Source organism: Oncorhynchus keta, chromosome 34, assembly GCF_023373465.1.
Source record: "Oncorhynchus keta strain PuntledgeMale-10-30-2019 chromosome 34, Oket_V2, whole genome shotgun sequence".
NCBI classification, from domain to species: domain Eukaryota; kingdom Metazoa; phylum Chordata; class Actinopteri; order Salmoniformes; family Salmonidae; genus Oncorhynchus; species Oncorhynchus keta.
The window spans coordinates 44676975-44699205 of record NC_068454.1 but is presented as its reverse complement, the minus strand read 5'-3'; the positions used below and the strand labels follow the sequence as shown (position 1 = coordinate 44699205).

The 22231-nt window shown below is 42.6% G+C and overlaps 1 protein-coding gene across 4 annotated transcripts in view; it reads left to right on the top strand.

Annotated features, from left to right (window-relative positions):
- The first annotated feature begins 560 nt into the window (after positions 1 to 560).
- Positions 561 to 22231, top strand: part of LOC118367192 (leucine-rich repeat flightless-interacting protein 2-like) — a 73710-nt gene continuing 52039 nt past the window's right edge. For 2 of the 4 annotated variants that reach the window (XM_035750341.2, XM_035750339.2), the window contains exon 1: positions 561 to 1173. In XM_035750341.2, the coding sequence (XP_035606234.1) occupies positions 1084 to 1173 (90 nt within the window). In that variant the 5' untranslated portion in view covers positions 561 to 1083. The remainder of the gene's footprint in view (positions 1174 to 22231) is intronic. The other 2 variants (XM_035750340.2, XM_035750338.2) reach the window with 1 other exon arrangement.

Here is a 22231-nt window from a genome sequence, read left to right as displayed (position 1 = left end):
AATAAATGGTTGATTTGATTGATTTGATATGACTGGGGAAGTAGATAAAGGGCCTCATTGACAAAATCCTGAAGTATCCATTTAAGTTACAATATTACCATATTTTGTTTTTGGCTAGTCTACAATCTGAATATTACTTGAAAAGCACATTATATAACTCCAAATAAATACAAATAGGCCTAACCCAATCACTGTTGAGATACTTCATAGGATATTAATTGAATGGACATGGAGGGAAAGAAAATATAATGATATTCTATAGATCGTTTTCACAACAAATGGGGGCTTTTGAACATAAGTGGATCAAATATAATGTTATTGTTGTGAAATATGCATAGCCATTTGTCATAGTCCTTGCCTTTAAGACGTACACGACAAGGTTTGTTTTAGCGCTCAAAACTCATCATAAAAAATAGTGGCGAGGGTGTGAGAGACTGCTGTCGTCCTATGGCCCTCGCCCTCATTGCAATTTGGTCGCTGCCTGCATGAGCCCCGGAAAATGAATTTGCGTCACACCCGCCATACGAAGCCTTTCATAATCAAGCATACATTTACTTTAAAGGCTGCTCTGACAGCATCGCGTCTCTGTCCAAGCGTGTTAACCAAGTGGATTTACAAAGATATTTTTTACTTTTTTTTTTATTGCATTTTCATGTTTAAAACACATCTTACATAGCCTATTAAATTATTTGGATTCCATATCTGAATAGATATATTGCCAGTCAATGTATCTTTATTATGCGTGTTTACCAGGGTACTCAACTATTTGTGATTTCCTCTGGGCAACTCACGTGTTACAAATGGGCGGATTCGATACAAACGACTGCAACGTTTGTTAGAAATGTCCAATTTAGCGTTTGGATAGAAACCTCACAGGAAGAGGTCTTGAAGACGGATGTAACCAAATGACCAATGTCGCGAGTGGTAACGAACGGTTTGCACAGTCATTTGTGATTTGACAAATGTTTCTCCCAACATTGTGACAGGCTAGTTGTATTTTCTTTCCTTGAGACGTGCTTTGGATTCCTCTTCTACCTTCAACGATTTGGACCAGTAGCCTAATTACCGGGCAGAAACCAAGACATGGGGACTCAGGGCACAGGACGTAAAAGAAATCCCATTAAGGACAGGTCGACGGCCGAGGATGATACCCTTAATCTCATTGCAAGAGAGGTACTTTTTAAAAGTTTAATTAGAAAACTATACGGAAGTGGGAAGTAGCCTATATTTTTCACACAGTTATTGGTGAGGTCAGTAGAACCAATGTCCACTTGACAGTATTCATATTATTTCACCCTCATCTTTTTCCCTCACCGTTCTCCAAGCTGGCAGGAATATATTTTGATATATTCTAAATGTTGTTGTGTTACAGCCTAAATTCAAAATTGCTTACATTTTACATTTATCTACACACAATGTATTAAATTAATTAATTAGATATTTCTGTACATATTCACACCCCTTTGCCAAGACACTAAATTGAGCTCAGGTACATCCAATGTCCTCCAATATATACTAAATTATGAAAATACTATGTAATGTCTCAAAATAGATATCTAACTAGATATCTAACTAGGCAAGTCTGTTAATAAATAAAAAAAAAATGCTTATTTCTTATTGGTTAGAGTGTTGGGCCAGTAACCAAAAGGTTGCTAGATCAAATCCCTGAGCTGACAAGGTAAAAATCTGTCGTTCTGCCCCTGAACAAGGCAGTTCCGCACCTGAACAAGGCAGTTCCGCACCTGAACAAGGCAGTTCCGCACCTGAACAAGGCAGTTCCGCACCTGAACAAGGCAGTTCCGCACCTGAACAAGGCAGTTCTGCCCCTGAACAAGGCAGTTCCTAGGTCATCATTGTAAATAATAATTTGTTCTTAACTGACTTGCATAGTTAAATTAAATGTACAATTACGGCCTACTCCGGCCAAACCGGACAAAGCTGGGCCGATTGTGCATCGCCCTATGGGACTCCCAATCATGGCCGGATGTGATACATCCTGGATTCAAACCATGTACTATAGTGACGTCTCTTGTGAGGAGATGCAGTGCTTTCGACGCCTGTGCCACTTGGGAGCCCCACTATTGTTTTCTGGATTTTAGAAGAAAGTTCACTGTTGAACTAACATTTGAATGGACTATGATCAAGACATGCGGCTCGAACCATTGGTTTTCTTACAGGACTATCAACACCAATGAATATATACTTTTACCCATTGGTCAAAACATTTGTTTTGGATTGGACACCCTCCATACGGTGACTTTCTGAGGTTGCCAAATGCACACTCATTCTAGTTCTTAAATGGTCATATCATCATGCTGTACCGAGCCGACCATCTTAAGACACTTTTTTTTGTAATACAGCTCAGGCAGTTTTTCGAAGTACACGACCTAGAGGGTGTAGTACTTCACCAGTGTGGTCCCTCTAATAGAATGGGGCCTGCAATGCACCACGGTTAGAAACGCCACTGTTGAATAGAAGGAAGTGTGGTCTGTTCAGACTCGTACCGGATGTTGCATGAACTTTGTATCTCACCTCACACACCAGACTCACTAGTGTCTGCTGCTTCATCATTACCCTTGGCAAGTCTGTAGCAGTTGGCTATTTGACTGTTTTACTTTTCTGGTATCAAGTTAGCAGACTTTATTTACTTTACAGTCTGGGGGTATTTGTCTGGAGTTGCACATTCCTGCAGTTTAGTCATTGTTGCTTCCTGTAGTCAATGTGCAGTAGGCAGAACGTGCTGTTGAAGTTGCTAGTTGTGTTTTAGGGTTTTGATTTTTAAAAAGTGTGTCAAGGGGCAGTTCCCTATAGCTGCCTTTGCACATTTCCTGAGTTATGGTTTGGTTAAAAAACAATTGTCATTGGACTGTTTGCTGTTGGAAGGTAGCTTGTTGTAGTTTCAGGACAGTTGGCTAAATGCAGTATACTATAACTGCTAGTCAGTAAAGAGAAAAACAGTGCCCTTTTAAGTGCACATTGGGTTGAGTCACACACTGGCAGCCCTTCTGACAGGATGGTCTGTCAGTCCGGATGTGCTGGCCGATTCTGCTAAAAAGGCTTTAAAAATAGAAAGGCCCTGAAATATCAGCTGTTACTGCGCACTGCATTCAGATTGGGTCTGTCGTGGGGGATAGGCCAATGCCGATTTTAATCGGTCAACCTTTACTTCTTATAACCTGACGATCAGAGGCAGTTGATCTGAATTAAGCTTCAATTTGTATGCCATTAATAATAGGGATCTTATGGCTGCACCAGAGTTACTCGTATGAAATATTCAAAACATATCCCACATGAGCAGGTGTTAATATTCTATGGATGACAAATAGCCTGCCCACTATGTTTTCAATACAAGAAACTCTGAAGTATTATTCAGACCAAAGGTTGGGATATGGGAATGAAGCAGTCCATCAGCAATTACATGTTCGACACAGATAGTGTCCTCACAATTGAGTCTTGGAATAGTACCCAGTGTTGATTGTAAGGAGGCACGGACTCCATCTTTGAATTAGTATGGATGTAGAGGGATTTACCTCATACATTTGATACACAAAACAGCGTCTGAACACTTGCTGAGGGGACACTCAAACAATCTTTTGGTAGTTTAATTTATTTTTGTTATTCCACTGTAAATACAGTCCCAAAAATGTTTGCATGTTAACAGCCAAGTTTAAGATGTAGCACTTACCTGCTGTATTTCTGCCTACATGAGTGATACCCTTTGTGTCACATGATTGTATTTACAGTGGACTAATGAGAGAGAATTTTTTTTTTTTTAAGTGCACTGTTTGTCAGGTAAATAGTTTGGGATCACCTTTGGCAAGAGGGCTTACTGCTTTTGTAGTGGAACCACATGTCTTTTTTTCTTTTTTAAACAATAAGCTAATTGTCCTGGGCGCAAGCCCATATGAGTGTCCATTGTTTATGTAATGCCATTGTGCAATTATACGTGCACATTTCTAAGGCATTTGGTTTGTTTTTACAAGTAGCTAGAATTATTTTTTTTCTGCCATTGGAGCTTCCAGAAGAAATTATCTCCGCAAGTGTTTTCTGTCATGGGTGCCACCGTGTGCTATGATCACCCCCTGTTCAATGTAGCCTATTCTGCGATCAACTCATTTCTTGACCGCAATGGCTCCCTGTAAAATCTAGGGACCATGGTTAGTCATCAAGTACAAGCTTCATTTGATTCATTTCCAGAGTTCAGACCCTGAATTAAGATTTGAATGTTCTAAATGGGGGGGTTAGCAAAAGTTACAATTAGTCACATTGTGATCTTGTTTATCTGTCTGCATAGGTGTCCTACATCCTGCAGTTGTAGTTAACTAGTGAAAAGTGTGAACATGGTCTGAGTAATCGGAATGCATGCATGTTGAAAACCTGTTTTACTACTGTCAGTGAGGATATATGGATTATGTCAAAAGGCGAAAGCTTTAGTGTAGGTTGAGTAACCACTGGATACCCCACTAGGAATGCCTTTCTAAGTGATGGTGAGGGAAGATGACACTATTGAAACCCCGAGAGTGTCAAATAAGTTCCCATTCGTTCCTGCTGCTCCTGCGTGACACTTCCTTTACAAACCGGCATGTCTTGGATTGCTGTATCATCTTTGCAGGAATACCATTCACGAGAGTGGTAGACGGAATTCTAGACGCAGGGCATCCTCTGACCAGGCCAGTGTCTGTATCGGTGCTGATGGCTGTCAAGTATTCTGTTGACATTGGTGTGTTTTGTCTTGAGTGCGGTTGGGAGACAAATTAAGCCGCGGATTAAGTTGCCAGGTCAGCGTTAAGTGACAGACTGAGGGGCAGTGGAGCGATGAGGGGGTGAATCAAGTGTTAAGAGAGGATTAGTCTGGGACTCTAAAGCAAGGAGGGGCACAACACACCGTCTTCCTTAATCTGACTGTCATCAATGGGACAGGCCAGATAATTGGCAGTCCTACGCATGTGCATAGGCACACCACACACATGCATGCAGTCACGTACACACACAGATAAAGGCAGAGATTTATTTCAAAACTGCACACCTATGGACAATTAGGCTAAATTATTAAGGAATTTAACATTGAGATGTCATTTCACTCCTGTTTTAAACTCCAGCATTTCCAAATCTATTAGTTTAGCTAAAAGTATGCCAAATAAAGAAGCAGACTGAGGCTCACACAAACATGCAGATGCAAACATTGGTACTTCAAACATTTCCTCCATATGTTGAGACATGGACGAGTGGGTTTGGTTAGCCTAACCTGCTCTGACCCCTGAAAAGGGAAGTCTCCATATATGGAGGCACTGTGCGTTAGCTTCCTCTTGGTGACGTCACACACAGGACCCGTAGAGATTATCACAAACGCCTTCCTGTTGATTTGCTTCTACTGGGCTCCCTCCCAAGCACAGTTCATTGGTCAAAACCTCTTAATGCTTGTGTTGATTGGTTTGTAGGAAGGAAGAAACAAGTCAAGAATAAACAGTACTGTCAGTGCTGTAGAGGAAATTGTGTCATATTGCCTAATCAATCCCCTCATTACAAACAAAGGCATGTGAAATGTTGACTTGCTGCCCACAAAGTGGCTGATTGAATGTGACCTCTGTGTTGTAGGACAATGATTTTAAGATGAGGGAAGATTATTCTTATTTTATGAGCATGGCCTTATTTCTATTACAGCATATTGGATGACTGTCATTCATATTCAATTCACCCAACTCAATTTAATATTGACAGGTTTAAGCTACTTCATGATACAAAACATTTCCCAATACAGCTTTGCACACTCTTGCATGCATCTAGCTGATCTAGGGTATACTCAACAGTTACAAAAGAGAGTTTGTTAAATATTTCTTAATCAGCAGAATGAATACACCCCTGATCACATGCAAAAACAGTTCACTTTCATAGCAGCCACATCAACAGCATGATCACTCGTTGTATATACATTTGAAGTCAGAAGTTTACATACACTTAGGTTGGAGTCATTAAAACTCACTTTTCAATCATTCCACAAATGTCTTGTTAACAAACTATAGCAAGTCGGTTAGGATATCTACTTTGTGCATGACACAAGTCATTTTTCCAACAATTGTTTACAGACAGATTATTTCACTTATAATTCACTGTATCACAATTCCAGTGGGTCAGTAGTTTACATACACTTAGTTGACAGTGCCTTTAAACAGCTTGGACAATTCCAGAAAATGATGTCATGGCTTTAGAAGCTTCTGATAGACTACATCCACAGTTACACCTCCAATTGACTCAAATGATGTCGATTAGCCTATCTTCAAACTCGGTGCCTCTTTGCTTGACATCAAAAGAAATCAGCCAAGCCCTCAGAAAAAAATTGTAGACCTCCACAAGTCTGGTTCATCCTTGGAAGCAATTTCCAAACACCTGAAGGTACCACGTTCATCTGTACAAACAATAGTACGAAAGTGTAAACACCATGGGACCACGCAGCCGTCATGCTCAAGAAGTAGACGCGTTCTGTCGCTTAACGATGAACATACTTTGGTGCGAAAAGTGCAAATCAATCCCAGAACAACAGCAAAGGACCTTGTGAAGACGCTAGAGGAAACGGGTACAAAAGTATCTATATCTACAGTAAAACGAGTCCTATATCGACTTAAACTGAAAGTCAGCAAGGAAGCTTGGTTGGAAATGGGTCTTTCAAATGGGCAATGACCCCATGCATACTTCCAAAGTTGTGGCAAAATGGCTTAAGGACAACAGTCAAGGTATTGGAGTGGCCATCACAAAGCCTCAATCCTATAGAAGATATGTGGGCAGAACTGAAAAAGCGTGTGCTAGCGAGGAGGCCTACAAACCTGACTGTTACACCAGCTCTGTCAGGAGGAATGGGCCAAAATTCACCCAACTTATTGTGGGAAGCTTGTGGAAGGCTACCCAAAACGTTTGACCCAAGTTAAACATTTAAGGCAATGTTAACAAATACTAATTGAGTGTATGTAAACTTCTGACCCACTGGGAATGTGATGAAAGACATGCAAGCTGAAATAAATCTTTCTCTCTACTATTCTGACCTAAAGTGGTGTTCCAAACTAACCTAAAATTGCGGATTAAATGTCGGGAGTTGTGAAACTGAGTTTAAATGTATTTAGCTAAGGTGTATGTAAACTTCTGACTTCAACTGTATAATTTCTTCTCGCAGCTGTCTATGCGCTCTTCTCCTCTCACCTTTTCCCTTCACTTGTGGACATCAGTCCACAACACATCAGATGTCTGTCTTTACCGCTAACCGCTACACAAAGCCTACATTGTTGTCACGTCTTGGTCAACAAAGCTAGCTACTAGAACTAGGCGGGAGATTCAGGGCGTCAGTTCATTCACATCAAAAAGTACAGTGGTTAGCAGTACAGTACAACAATCTTTCCCAACCAGGGATACAAGGTTCACTGGGGGTACTTGGCCTATCCACTACGGGTACTTGAAGATCCACCATAGCTTTTAGTACCATATTTGAGTAACTTCCTGTGTGGATAGATACTTCGGCGATTTACCCCAGCATGCAGTTGTAGGGAGTTATACTTCCGGCGCCGACAGAGATGGCCGCCTCTCTTCGCGTTCCTAGGAAACTATGCAGTTTTTTGTTATTTCTTACATTGGTACCCCAGGTCATCTTAGGTTTCATTACATACAGTTGAGAAGAACTACTGAACATAAGAGCAGCGTCAACTCACCATCAGTACGGCCAAGAATATGACTTTCGTGAAGCGGATCCTGTGTTCTGCCTTCCACCCAGGACAACGGAATGGATCCCAGCCGGCGACCAAAAAAAATGACTTCATAAAAGGGGGAAACAGAGCGGTCTTCTGGTCAGACTCCGGAGACGGGCACATCGTGCACCACTCCCTAGCATTCTTCTCGCCAATGTCCAGTCTCTTGACAACAAGGTTGATGAAATCCGAGCAAGGGTAACATTCCAGAGGGACATCAGAGACTGTAACGTTCTTTGCTTCACGGAAACATGGCTCACTGGAGAGACTCTATCGGAGTCGGTGCAGCCAACTGGTTTCTCCACGCATCGCGCAGACAGAAACAAACATCTTTCTGGTAAGAAGAGGGGCGGGGGCGTATGCTTCATGGTTAACGTGACGTGGTGTGATCATAACAACATACAGGTACTCAAGTCCTTCTGTTCACCTGATTTAGAATTCCTCACAATCAAATGTCGACCGCATTATCTACCAAGGGAATTCTCTTCGATTATAATCACAGCCGTATATATTCCCCCCCCCCAAGCAGACACATTGATGGCTCTGAACAAACTTTATTTGACTCTTTGCAAACTGGAATCCATTTATCCGGAGGCTGCATTCATTGTAGCTGGGGATTTTAACAAGGCTAATCTGAAAACAAGACTCCCTAAATTTTATCAGCATATCGATTGCGCAACCAGGGCTGGAAAAACCTTGGATCACTGCTATTCTAACTTCCGCGACGCATATAAGGCCCTGCCCCGCCCTCCTTTCGGAAAAGCTGACAAGGACTCCATTTTGTTGATGCCTGCCGACAGACAGAAACTAAAACAAGAAGCTCCCGCGCTGAGGTCTGTTCAACGCTGGTCCGACCAATCTGATTCCACACTCAAGACTGCTTCCATCACGTGGACTGGGATATGTTTCGTATTGCGTCAGACAACAACATTGACGAATACGCTGATTCGGTGAGCGAGTTCATTAGAACGTGCGTTGAAGATGTCATTCCCATAGCAACGATTAAAACATTCCCAAACCAGAAACCGTGGATTGATGGCAGCATTCGCGTGAAACTGAAAGCCCGAACCACTGCTTTCAATCAGGGCAAGGTGACCGGAAACATGACCGAATACAAACCGTGTAACTATTCCCTCCAAGGCAATCAAACAAGCTAAGCGTCAGTATAGAGACAAAGTAGAATCTCAGTCAATCACTACAGTCAATCACGGATTACAAAAGAAAACCAGCCCCGTCACGGACCAGGATGTCTTGCTCCCAGGCAGACTAAATAACTTTTTGCCCGCTTTGAGGACAATACAGTGCCACTGACACAGCCCGCAACTAAAACATGCGGACTCTTCTTCACTGCAGCCGACATGAGGAAAACATTTAAACGTGTCAACCCTCGCAAGGCTGCAGGCCCAGATGGCATCCCCAGCCGCGCCCTCAGAGCATGCGCAGACCAGCTGGCTGGTGTGTTTACGGACCTATTCAATCAATCCCTATCCCAGTCTGTTGTTTCCACATGCTTCAAGAGGGCCACCATTGTTCCTGTTCCCAAGAAAGCTAAGGTAACTGAGCTAAACGACTGCCGCCCCGTAGCACTCACTTCCGTCATCATGAAGTGCTTTGAGAGACTAGTCAAGGACCATATCACCTCCACCCTACCTGACACCCTAGACCCACTCCAATTTGCTTACTGCCCAAATAGGGCCACAGACGATGCAATCTCAACCACACTGCCCTAACCCATCTGGACAAGAGGAATACCTATGTGAGAATGCTGTTCATCGACTACAGCTCGGCATTTAACACCATAGTGCCCTCCAAGCTCGTCATCAAGCTCGAGACCCTGGGTCTCGACCCCGCCCTGTGCAACTGGGTACTGGACTTCCTGACGGGCTGCCCCCAGGTGGTGAGGGTAGGCAACATCTCCACCCCGCTGATCCTCAACACTGGGGCCCCACAAGGGTGCGTTCTGAGCCCTCTCCTGTACTCCTTGTTCACCCACGACTGCGTGGCGACGCACGCCTCCAACTCAATCATCAAGTTTGCGGATGACACACCAGCGGTAGGCTTGATCACCAACAACGACGAGGCGGCCTACAGGGAGGAGGTGAGGGCCCTCGGAGTGTGGTGTCAGGAAAATAACCTCCCACTCAACGTCAACAAAACTAAGGAGATTGTGGACTTCAGGAAACAGCAGAGGGAACACCCCCCCCCCCCCCTATCCACATCGTTGGAACAGTAGTGGAGAGGGTAGTAAGTTTTAAGTTCCTCGGCGTACACATCACAGACAAACTGAATCACCCACACAGACAGCATCGTGAAGAAGGCGCAGCGGCACCTCTTCAACCTCAGGAGGCTGAAGAAATTCGGCTTGTCACCAAAAGCACTCACAAACTTCTACAGATGCACAATCGAGAGCATCCTGTCGGGCTGTATCACTGCCTGGTACGGCAACTGCTCCGCCCACAACCGTAAGGCTCTCCAGAGGGTAGTGAGGTCTGCACAACGCATCACCGGGGCAAACTACCTGCCCTCCAGGACACCTACACCACCCGATGTCACAAGAAGGCCATAAAGATCATCAAGGACAACAACCACCCGAGCCACTGCCTGTTCACCCCGCTATCGTCCAGAAGGCGAGGTCAGTACAGGTGCATCAAAGCTGGGACCGAGAGACTGAAAAACAGCTTCTATCTCAAGGCCATCAGACTGTTAAACAGCCACCACTAACATTGAGTGGCTGCTGCCAACACACTGACTCAACTCCAGCCACTTTAATAATGGGAATTGATGTAAAATATATCACTAGCCACTTTAAACAATGCTACCTAATATAATGTTTACATACCCTACATTATTCATCTCATATGTATATACTGTACTCTATCATCTACTGCATCTTTATGTAATACATGTATCACTAGCCACTTTAACTATGCCACTTTGTTTACATACTCATCTCGTATGTATATACTGCACTCAATACCATCTACTGTATCTTGCCTATGCTGCTCTGTACCATCACTCATTCATATCTTTATGTACATATTCTTTATCCCCTTACACTTGTGTCTATAAGGTAGTAGTTTTGGAATTGTTAGCTAGATTACTTGTTGGTTATTACTGCATTGTCGGAACTAGAAGCACAAGCATTTCGCTACACTCGCATTAACATCTTCTAACCATGTGTATGTGACAAATACAATTTGATTTTGATTTGGTGCAATATTAGCAGCTCCTGCTTTAAATTTAATACCACAGTCTTCCCTCCCTACCCTGAGATGAAAGGCCAGACCTTGAGTTATTTAGTTTCTCCTCAGGGGTAACAGGGAGGCCTGCACTGTGTGAACCAATGAGAAACATCTGGACAACCTCCCCAGAATGATTTTAAGCTCAGTGAAGCTCTTCTTGGTGGCATCCTCTTCCGCTATAGCCGCAACCGCTTTTCTACCAAATACAGTACCAGTCAAAATTTTGGACACAACTACTCATTGAAGGGTTTCTCTTTTATTTTTGTAATTCTCTACATTGTAGAATGATAGTGAAGATATCACAACTATGAAATAACACATGGAATCATGTAGTTACCAAAAAGGGTTATCAAAATATATTTGAGATTCTTTAAAGTAGCCACCCTTTGCCATGACAGCTTTGCACACTCTTGGCATTCTCGCAACCAGCTTCATGAGGTATCTAGAATTAATTTCAATTAACAGGTGTCTTGTTAATTTGTGGAATTTCTTTCTTAACACCTTTGAACCAATCAGTTGTGTTATGACAAGTTAGGGGTGGTATACAGAAGATGATAGCCCTATTTGGTAAAAGACCATGTCCATATTATGGAAAGAACGGCTCAAATAAGCAAGGAGAAATGACAGTCCATTACTTTAAGACAAGAAGCTCAGTCAATCCAGAAACTTTCAAGCATTTTGACATTTTCTTCAAGTACAGACGCAAAAACCATCATGCGCTAAGATGAAACTGTCTCTCATGAGGACCGCAACAGGAAAGGAAGACCCAGAGTTACCTCTGCTGCAGAGGATAAGGTCATTTGAGTTACCAGCCTCAGTAATCGGCAATCAACTACACCTCAGACTGCAGCCTAAATAAATGCTTCATAGAGTACAAGTAACAGACACATCAACTGTTCAGAGGAGACTGCCTGAATCAGGCCTTCATGGTTAATTTGCTGTGATACACCCTCCATCCCATTTGTTTTGGGCTTAGTTGGACTATAATTTGTTTTTCAACAGGACAATAATCCAAAAACACACCTCCAGGATGTGTAAGAGTTATTTCAGCAAGAAGGAGAGCGATGGATTGCTTCCTCAGATGACCTGGCCTCCACAATCACTCGACCTCAACCCAATTGAGATGGTTTGGAATGAGTTGGACTGCAAAGTGAAGGAAAAGCAGCCAACAAGTACTCAGCATATGTGGGAACTCCTTCAAGGCTGTTGGAAAAGCATTCCAGGTGACTACCTCATGAAGCTGGTTGAGAGAATTCCAAGAGTGTGTAAAGGTGTCAAGTCAAAGGGTGTCTACTTTGACTTGAAATCATGTAGTAACCAGAAAGGTATTCAACAAATTAACATTTATTTTAATGTTCTGAGCAAGGAACTTAAACATTAGCTTTTTTTATATTGCACTTTTACTTCTCCAACACTTTTTGCATAATTTAAACCAAATTGAACAGTTCATTTATTTATTATTGATTTTATTTATGTATTATATTAAATTTAAATAAGTGTTCATTCAGTGTTATAAAATACACTGCTCAAAAAAATAAAGGGAACACTTAAACAACACAATGTAACTCCAAGTCAATCACACTTATGTGAAATCAAACTGTCCACTTAGGAAGCAACACTGATTGACAATACATTTCACATGCTGTTGTGCAAATGGAATAGACAACAGGTGGAAATTATAGGCAATTAGCAAGACACCCCAAATAAAGGAGTTGTTCTGCAGGTGATAACCACAGACCACTTCTCAGTTCCTATGCTTCCTGGCTGATGTTTTGGTCACTTTTGAATGCTGGCGGTGCTTTCACTCTAGTGGTAGTATGAGACTGAGTCTACAACCCACACAAGAGGCTCAGGTAGTGCAGCTCATCCAGGATGGCACATCAATGCGAACTGTGGCAAGAAGGTTTGCTGTGTCTGTCAGCGTAGTGTCCAGAGCATGGAGGCGCTACCAGAAGGCATGCCATTACATCAGGAGACGTGGAGGAGGCCGTAGGAGAGCAACAACCCAGCAGCAGGACCGCTACCTCCGCCTTTGTGCAAGGAGGAGCAGGAGGAGCACTGCCAGAGCCCTGCAAAATGACCTCCAGCAGGCCACAAATGTGCATGTGTCTGCTCAAACGGTCAGAAACAGACTCCATGAGGGTGGTATGAGGGCCCAACGTCCACAGGTGGGGGTTGTGCTTACAGCCCAACACCGTGCAGGATGTTTTTCATTTGCCAGAGAACACCAAGATTGGCAAATTCGCCACTGTCGCCCTGTGCTCTTCACAGATGAAAGCAGGTTCACACTGAGCACATGTGACAGTCTGGAGACGCCGTGGAGAAAGTTCTGCTGCCTGCAACATCCTCCAGCATGACCGGTTTGCCGGTGGGTCAGTCATGGTGTGGGGTGGCATTTCTTTGTGGGGGCCGCACAGCCCTCCATGTGCTCGCCAGAGGTAACCTGACTGCCATTAGGTACCGAGATGAGATCCTCAGACACCTTGTGAGACCATATGCTGGTGCGGTTGGCCCTGGGTTCCTCCTAATGCAAGACGATGTTAGACCTCATGTGGCTGGAGTGTGTCAGCAGTTCCTGCAAGAGGAATGCATTGGTGCTATGGACTATCCCGCCCGTTCCCCAGACCTGAATCCAATTGAGCACATCTGGGACATCATGTCTCGCTCCATCCACCAACGCCACGTTGCACCACAGACTGTCCAGGAGTTGGCGGATGCTTTAGTTAGTCCAGGTCTGGGAGAAGATCCAGCAGGAGAGCAGGAGCATGCCCAGGCATTGTAGGGAGGTCATACAGGCACGTGGAGGCCACACACACTACTGAACCTCATTCTGACTTGTTTTAAGGACATTACATCAAAGTTGGGTCAGCCTGTAGTGTGGTTTTCCACTTTAATTTTGAGTGTGACTCCAAATCCAGACCTCCATGGGTTGATACATTTGATTTCCATTGATCATTTTTGTTGTCAGCACATTCAACTATGTAAAGAAAAAAGTATTTAATAAGAATATTTCATTCACATCTAGGATGTGTTATTTTAGTGTTCCCTTTTTTTTGAGCAGTGTATATATATTTTATTTCTTTCATCACATTTCCAGTGTGGCAGAGTTTACATGCACTCAACTAGTATTCTATAGCATTGCCTTTAAATAGCTTAACTTGGGTCAAATGTTTCAGGTAGCCTTCTACCAGCTTCCCACAATAAGTTGAGTAAATTCTGGCCCATTCCTCCTAACAGAGCTGGTGTAACTGAGTCAGGTTTGTAGGCCTCCTTGCTCGCACACGCCTTTTCAGTTCTGCCCACACATTTTCTATAGGATTGAGGTCAGTGCTTTGTGATGGCCACTCCAATACCTTGACTTTGTTGTCCTTAAGCCATTTTGCCACAACTTTGGAAGTATGCTTGGGGTCATTGTCCATTTGGAAGACCCATTTGCAACCAAGCTTTAACTTTCTGACTGTCTTGAGATGTTGCTTCAGTACATCCACACAATTTTCCCTTATGGTGCCATCTATTTTGAAGTCCACTAGTCCCTCCTGCAGCAAAGCACCCCCACAACATGATGCTGCCACCCCCATGCTTCACGGTTGGGATGGTGTTCTTCTGCTTACAAGCGTCCCCCTTTTTACTCCAAACATAACGATGGTTATTATGGCTAACAGTTCGATTTTTGTGTGATCAGACCAGACGGCATTTCTCCAAAAAGTACGATCTTTGTCCCATGTGCAGTTGTAAATCGGAGTCTGGCTTTTTTATGGCTGTTTTGGAGCAGTGGCTTCTTCCTTGCTGAGTGGCCTTTCAGTTTGTCGATATAGGACTCTATTTACTGTAGATGTAGATACTTTTGTACCTGTTTCCTCCAGCATCTTCACAACGTCCTTTGCTACTGTTCTGGGATTGATTTGCACTTTTCGCACCAAAGTACAGTCATCTCTAGGAGACAGAATGCGTTTCCTTCCTGAGCGGTGTGACGGCTGCGTGGCGTTTATACTTGCATACTATTGTTTGTACAGATGAACGTGGTACCTGCAGGCGTTTTGGAAATTGCTCCCAAGGATGAACCAGACTTGTGGAGGTCTACAATTTTTTTTTTTTTTGCTGATTTCTTTTGATTTTCCCATCATGTAAAACAGAGGCACTGAGTTTGAAGGTAGGCCTTGAAATACTACATCCACAGGTACGCCTCCAATTGACTCAGGTTAATTTACATAATCTATCAGAAGCTTCTAAAGCCATGACATCATTTTCTGGAATTTTCCAAGCTGTTTAAAGGCACAGTCAACTTAGTGTATGTAAACTTCTGAATCACTGGAATTGTGATACAGTGAAATAATCGGTCTAAACCATTTTTAAAAAAATGACTTGTCATGCACAAAGTAGATGTCCTAACCGACTTGCCAAAACTGTAGTTCGTTAACAAGAAATTTGTGGAGCGGTTGAAAAATGAGTTTTGATGTCTCCATTCTAACTTTATGTAAACTTCCGACTTCAACTATATATATATATATTAATTCATCGGTATCGGCTTTTTTTGATCCTCCAATAATCGGTATCAGCGTTCAAAAATCCTAATCGGTCGATCTCTAATAGGTATGCACATTAGCTTTGACATCGGTTTTTAACATCGGCGTTAAACTAGACATTGGGCTGATACCGATGTTTGCATTTTTAGCTAATATTACCCGATTCGAGTATGTTTACTGACTATATCGTGCATCACGAGATATTTTCCTTGCCAAAACAATACCGATATTTCAAATTTTAGCGGCCCTTTTAGGCATTCTAGTCTAGAACACACATGGACGCATGGTGTGTACACATGTTCTAAGGCACTGCATCTCATTGCAAGAGGCATCACTACAGTCCCTGGTTCGATTCCTGGCTGTATCACATCTGGCCGTGATTGGGAGTCCCATAGGGCGGCGCGCAATTTGGTCCGGAGTAGGCCGTCATTGTAAATAAGAATTTGTTCTTAACTGAATGGCCTAGTTATATAAAGGTGTTACACAAGTTATTTTGTTATCATTTACGTATGTCCCCATTTTACCATTTGAAAACGTAATCAAAACCTATTTATTTCACTTACTTGCTGTGCTGTTTTGTTGTTCATTTGTTTAGTTTCATTCTCAACCAGGATTTCTCATACTATTGGAACACTATTGGGTCTTTGTGTGCCAAATAACACTTTGATGTGAAATAAGCTTGTTGACCAATCAGGACCTGAATATGACTGCACACCACACAATAATTTAACGCCAATTTTTTTTACGTAGTTATCACACTCACTCGTGACATATGAAATACAACGATTCATCGATACATAGCATAACATCTGTTTCAGTAGCTATAGCTAACTAATATATGTGTGTGTGTAATCTAACAACCCTAATTTATAAGACCGTTATTTGATTAATGGTGGTTGGACCCATCTATGTGAAGCTAGCCACAATAAGGATTAGCCACAATAGTGGACTTAACGCTGACCTGGGGTTTTTTTTCCCTTTTTTTTCTCCCCCTTTTTTCCCTCTCGATCCCCTCTGAAAGGCTGCACGTAAACATGCTGCTCATCTTATGTTCTCCATTCAAACTTGAACCCATCGGCAATACCATCGACATGCACTTTGAATCTTACTTTTGACACCAAACATAGATAATTCTGGGGACAGGCAAGGTTAAGGTTCCTGCACCACTTTGTTAAATGGCACAGAGGTGTGTGTGTGTGTGTGTCGGCATCCCACATTTTTTATGCAGTGCGATGGTGTGTGTGTGTGTGTGTGTGGTCTACAGTGCAGTGCAGGCCTTTTTGTATTTGTGCATAAATGTGAAACCCCAACAGAGCTATGGGGTGGGAAGATGTTGTTCTCTCTGAATAGTATCGGACAGGGTCAGCCAGTATGACCCGAAGTTGTGAGACCAAACAACTTTGTCAGCTTTCTAACTTCCTTCCTGTAATTGTTACAGTACTTGAGTTAACAATTAGTGTTTAAACTAGATGTAAACCAACTTGTTTCAGCTGTTCCTTTTACCCAGTTGTGAACTTGCAATGTTATTACCTTCTCTTCGGGGACATCAACTGATGTGACCAGAACTTGCCTCCAGGATTACTTTGTAGGTGACTGGGTGTGTAGCCGGGTGGGGTTAGAGTAATGCTTTGAGGTAATGACTCGTAGCAGCAAATGCTATTGCTAATGACTAATGGCTGCATATAGTGCATTTTATGGCTGTACTGACTGTGTTTTGATAAAGATGAGGGGGTCAATTGTTCCTCGACTTTTGACCATTTATTTGCATTCATTACGTCCGTCATTAAGAAGGGTCCAAATCGGATGTTGGGTATTATATTTAATGAACATCATAAGAATCCTTTTAAATTGAAATGGCCAATTTTGGTACAATCAATTTGCTTAAATTCTCAGTTAAAATGTTCCTGAAACATTATTTTGTGAAAAAAATACAAATTTCTCTTAGAAACGGGTAAACTACAGAAACCATTTCAGAACAATCTGAGATGGTGGGTGTCATGACTTGCTGAAACTAAATGGAATGACCATGTCCTTAGCTTGTTTGCCACTTGTGGTCGGAGTGGGACTTAAAGGGGATAGGCTAGGCTAATGGTAATGACAACTGCCATACCACAGGTCTCACAGGGAAAACTCTGCCCTCTGGTGTGATTAAGGCTGAAGCTAACAAGAAATGTAATGTCACTGAGCTCTCTATGTAACTCCTACTCTCCCCTGGGAGCTAACGAAAGATCAACGTGGCTTACTGGAGACCGGCGAAGTAAAGGCTTGCCAAAGAGAGAGATCCACTAATCTTCTTTCTTGAACTGACCGGACACACACTGCTTTAGAATTACAAGTACACTTAGTTGCTCCCTCAGTTAATCATTCCTATCACACCATTTTAAGAACACATTAAAGTAGTGTGGTACTATTAATGACCAATGATCCTGATGAACCCATTCTTGGCATCGCTACAAGTTGTTCATGGCTGTTTAGCACTTATCAGATAGGGATTTCCCAGAAGTGGGTCTCGCTTGGTAGGCAGCCTTCCACTTCTCTGGAAAATTATTCCATGCCAGATGCTTTCAAGCACAGACTAGGGTGGATGGTCTTGCCGGAATCTAATGGTAACCTCCTGAGCTGACATTTACATTCCTCTAAACCACTACTACGTCATCCACCTTTCCTCATTGATACTCTGCGGCCTCTACCAGTGGTGTATGCTGTTACAAAAAAAGGCTCTGTTCCAATCGAAAATGCAACCTTTCTCCATTCTTGAAAGTAATCGCTGATCTCACACTGAATAGGTGACGGCTGGGCGAGCTTTCATCTTATCGAATTGTGAGAGATCAGTGATTACTTCAAGAAAACTAGGAAGGCAGAACTCATTTTAACAGGGCCTAGGGTTGCATTGTGGAGTTCACAGGTCAAGGCAGTGGACTATAAACTGGTCTGGTATGTTTCACAACGACAGGGGTAGAGTAATTTCACTACTGCCTGTATGGAACACAATAGCAAGTCCTGCAGGCTCTAGTTTTGTCTTTATTGTCATGTGGTCAAGTGACGCAAATAAAGACCTAATTAATTAAAAACTTCTTCAGGCCATGGGTTCCCCTACAGGAACTCCACCCCCCTGTTCAGCTGAAACGGTGGCGCAGGGAATGCAAAAATATTCTTAGAAATATTTAACCTCCACACATTAACAAGTCCAATACCTCAAATGAAAGATACAAACCTTGTTCATCTACCCAGCTTGTCAGATTTTTAAAATGTTTTACGGCGAAAACACAACATATATTTATGTTAGACCACCACCAAAACAAAGAAAAAACGTAGCCATTTTGTACAGCAAAAAGATAAAATGACAAAAGCAGGATTTTTTAAAAAATCAATCACTAACCTCTTGAAAATCTTCCATCAGATGACAGTCATATGACATGTTACACAGTACATTTATGTTTTGTTCGATAATATGCATTTTATATCCATAAATCTCGGTTTACATTGACTCCATGTTCAGAAAATTCTCCAAAATATCCGGAGGAATTATAAAAAGCTGCGCCAGAACAGAAATACTCATCATAAACTTTGACTAAAGATACATGTTCTACATATAATTAAAAATATACACTGGTTCTTAATGCAACCGATGTGTCACATTTTTTTTTTTTTTATGTTACAGAAAAAGCCTAACATTGCAATAATCTGAGACGGCGCTCAGACGTAACAATATTTCTCCGCCATGTTGGAGTCAACAGAAATACAAAATTACAACATAAATATTCCCTTAACTTTGATCTTCCATCAGAATGTAGTGCAAGGAGTCCTAGTTCAACAATAAATATTTTTGTTTCATAATGTTCAATTCTAGTGTCCAAGTAGCAGCATTTGCTACCACTTTCAGCTCAAATGCCCAAAAAATGACTTCTGGTCCAGGATAACTTTGCATCAAAACTTCCAAATTACATATTACAGGTCGACGAAACTGGTCAAACTAAGTGCAGAATCAATCTTCAGGATGTTATAATCATATAGATCCAATAGCATTCCAACCGGGCTGATTGGAACAGCCGAAGCACGCAAGCACACCTCAACAAAATGGAAATCGTTTGCGGCACTTACTACTTTCCTTCCCATTAGGTCAAAGTTCACAGCAAATGCTCCATTACACTTTCTACTGAATGAGGACATCTAGTGGAAGACATAGGAAGTGTTTCCAGATCCATAACTTGTTGTGAAGGGAGGGGGCGATGACGTCAAAGTTGCCCCAACGTTCAGGATTCCAAAACTAGTTTGGAAGATTGCTGCCCTGTGAGTTCTGTTATACTCACAGACATAATTCAAACAGTTTTAGAAGCTTCAGTGTTTTCTATCCAATAATAATAATAATAATAATAATATGCATATATTAGCAATTTAGGACAGATTTTGATGCAGTTCACTATGGGCACGCAATTCATCCAAAGGGGAAATACTGCCCCCTATCTATAACAGGTTTTAAGCTGCAGCTGGCCCAGAACAGAGTGACACATCTTGCACTTCGTGGTAATTAGAAGGCTAATATAAATACTATGCATGCCAGTCTCTCTTCGCTAAGAGTTGAAGAGAGACCGACTGCATCACTTTTTATAACAAACGTTAAACTCCAAATAGTTTGCATAGTCAATTTACACACAGTTCTGACACACACTAGCCCTACCAGATATGCCACCAGGAGTCTTTTCACAGTCCCAAAGTCCAGAACAAATTGAAACAAGCGTACAGTATTATATAGAGCCATTACATGGAAGTAACATCTCATATTGCTCAAATAAACCCACAAACCTGGTTAAAAAAAAACGGATCAAGCAACAACTCACTGCAAAACGCTTTTCCCGTATTTGACATATCAATACATACAATCTCTATGTCCTGTTTTTACATTTGTAGTTCTGTCCTTGAACTGTTGTCATATTTCATGCTTTGTGTGGACCCAAGGAAGAGTAGCTGCTGCTTAACAGCTAATGGGGATCCTAATAAAATTCCAAATGTCACCCTACATTTCTGTAGAAGTTAATGACGAGGACTTTTTTTAAACACATGGTCCAGAGTTGGGGAAACGCAGAGGGGTGATGGAGGAGGCGTTACAGCATTCTGTGCAAGCTTGTACAGTGACCCCACCTGGAGGCACATTCTGACAGCCCCAGGGACAGGAAGGAAGTGCTGACTCTCACACTCTTGCACTCTCACTCTCAAACACTGTCACTTTGAAGGAAAAGGCCCTGCTCTCACTCAAGTGGATCCAAGTCAACACACATGAGCACCAACTGCATGCGACACACACAAAGCATGGCCATACCCACAACAATTATTTTCCCGAGCTAGGCTGAAAAGACGGGCTACACGGCCTTCTCTTCCTCATATTCTGATGGCTAATGTCCAATTGCTGGAAAATTAACTTTGAACTCAGAGCAAGGCTTCAATCACAGAGGAACATCAGGGAATGCTGTTTATTTGTTTGTACAGAGCCTTGGCTTATGGACATTACACTCAACTCTGCTATTCAACCAGACAGCTTTTCCATTTTCCATATGGATCAGGTTCTGGTAGGAGGAGGTGTATGCTTCCTCATCAACAATTCCTGGTGTACCGAAGTTGAAATCATCTCAAGTTTCTAATGCTAAAATGCCAACCCCATTATATGCTGAGGTAATTCACGTGTGTTTTCACAGCTGTGTACATACCGCTGCAACAAACATCAAGGTGGCACTCCGCGAACTGTGCAGGAATCCTCTCACCCAGAAGCAGTCTTTACTGTCGTGGGATATATTAACCAAGCATGTTTTAAAACATTCTTCCAAATATCACAAATATGTATACTGGCCAATGTACATACAAACATCCAATCAGATCACGTCTCCCTGTTACTACTCCCCACCTACAAGCATCAATTCAAGAGCGAGCCACCAACGGCGGTTCTGGACAGAGGAGGCAGACTCAATGCTGCAGGACTGTTTTGAGAATATTGATTAGAATCTGTTCAAAGATTCATCCACCCAGGCCTCATCCATCAACATTGAGGGAGTATACATCGTCAGTCACAGGCTTCATTAGGAAATGTGTCTGTACCCACAATAACAATCCGGACATACCTCAACCAAAAACCCTGGATGACCGGAGATATTCGTGCCATGACGAGAGTCCGTACTGCCACATTCAATGTGTGCAGAACGAACCTTGATGACTTGGTGGCGCGCAAAGCATACAAGACAAGCAGGTGCAAGCTCCACAAATCCATTAGGGACGCAAAAAGACAATAGACTCAAAATGTTTAATTGATTTTTGGCTACTCGCACTCGCAAAGCATATGGTAAGGACGACAGACTATCATGGACTACAAAGGTAAATCCACTGTCTAATGCCCACCGAAACCTCCTTCTGAGATGAGCTTAACACATTCTATGTTCGCTTCAAGGCAGACAACACGACCAGGTGCTTTCGCTCTCTGAGGCTGATGTGAGAAACTCTCAAGAGTGAGTACTTATGGCATCCCTGGCCGCGTCCTCAATGTGTGCTGACCAGCTAGCAGGCGGCTTCTCGAACGTCTTCAACCTGTTCCTGTCTGTAGTCCCCACCTACTTCAGAGACTACAATCATCCCAGTGCCCAAGATTAACAAGGTGACATGCCCAAATGACTATCGCCCCGTTGCACTCACCCCGGTCATCATGAACTTCGAGGGGTTGGTCATAGCCGACATCAAGGCCAGCATGCCAGGCACA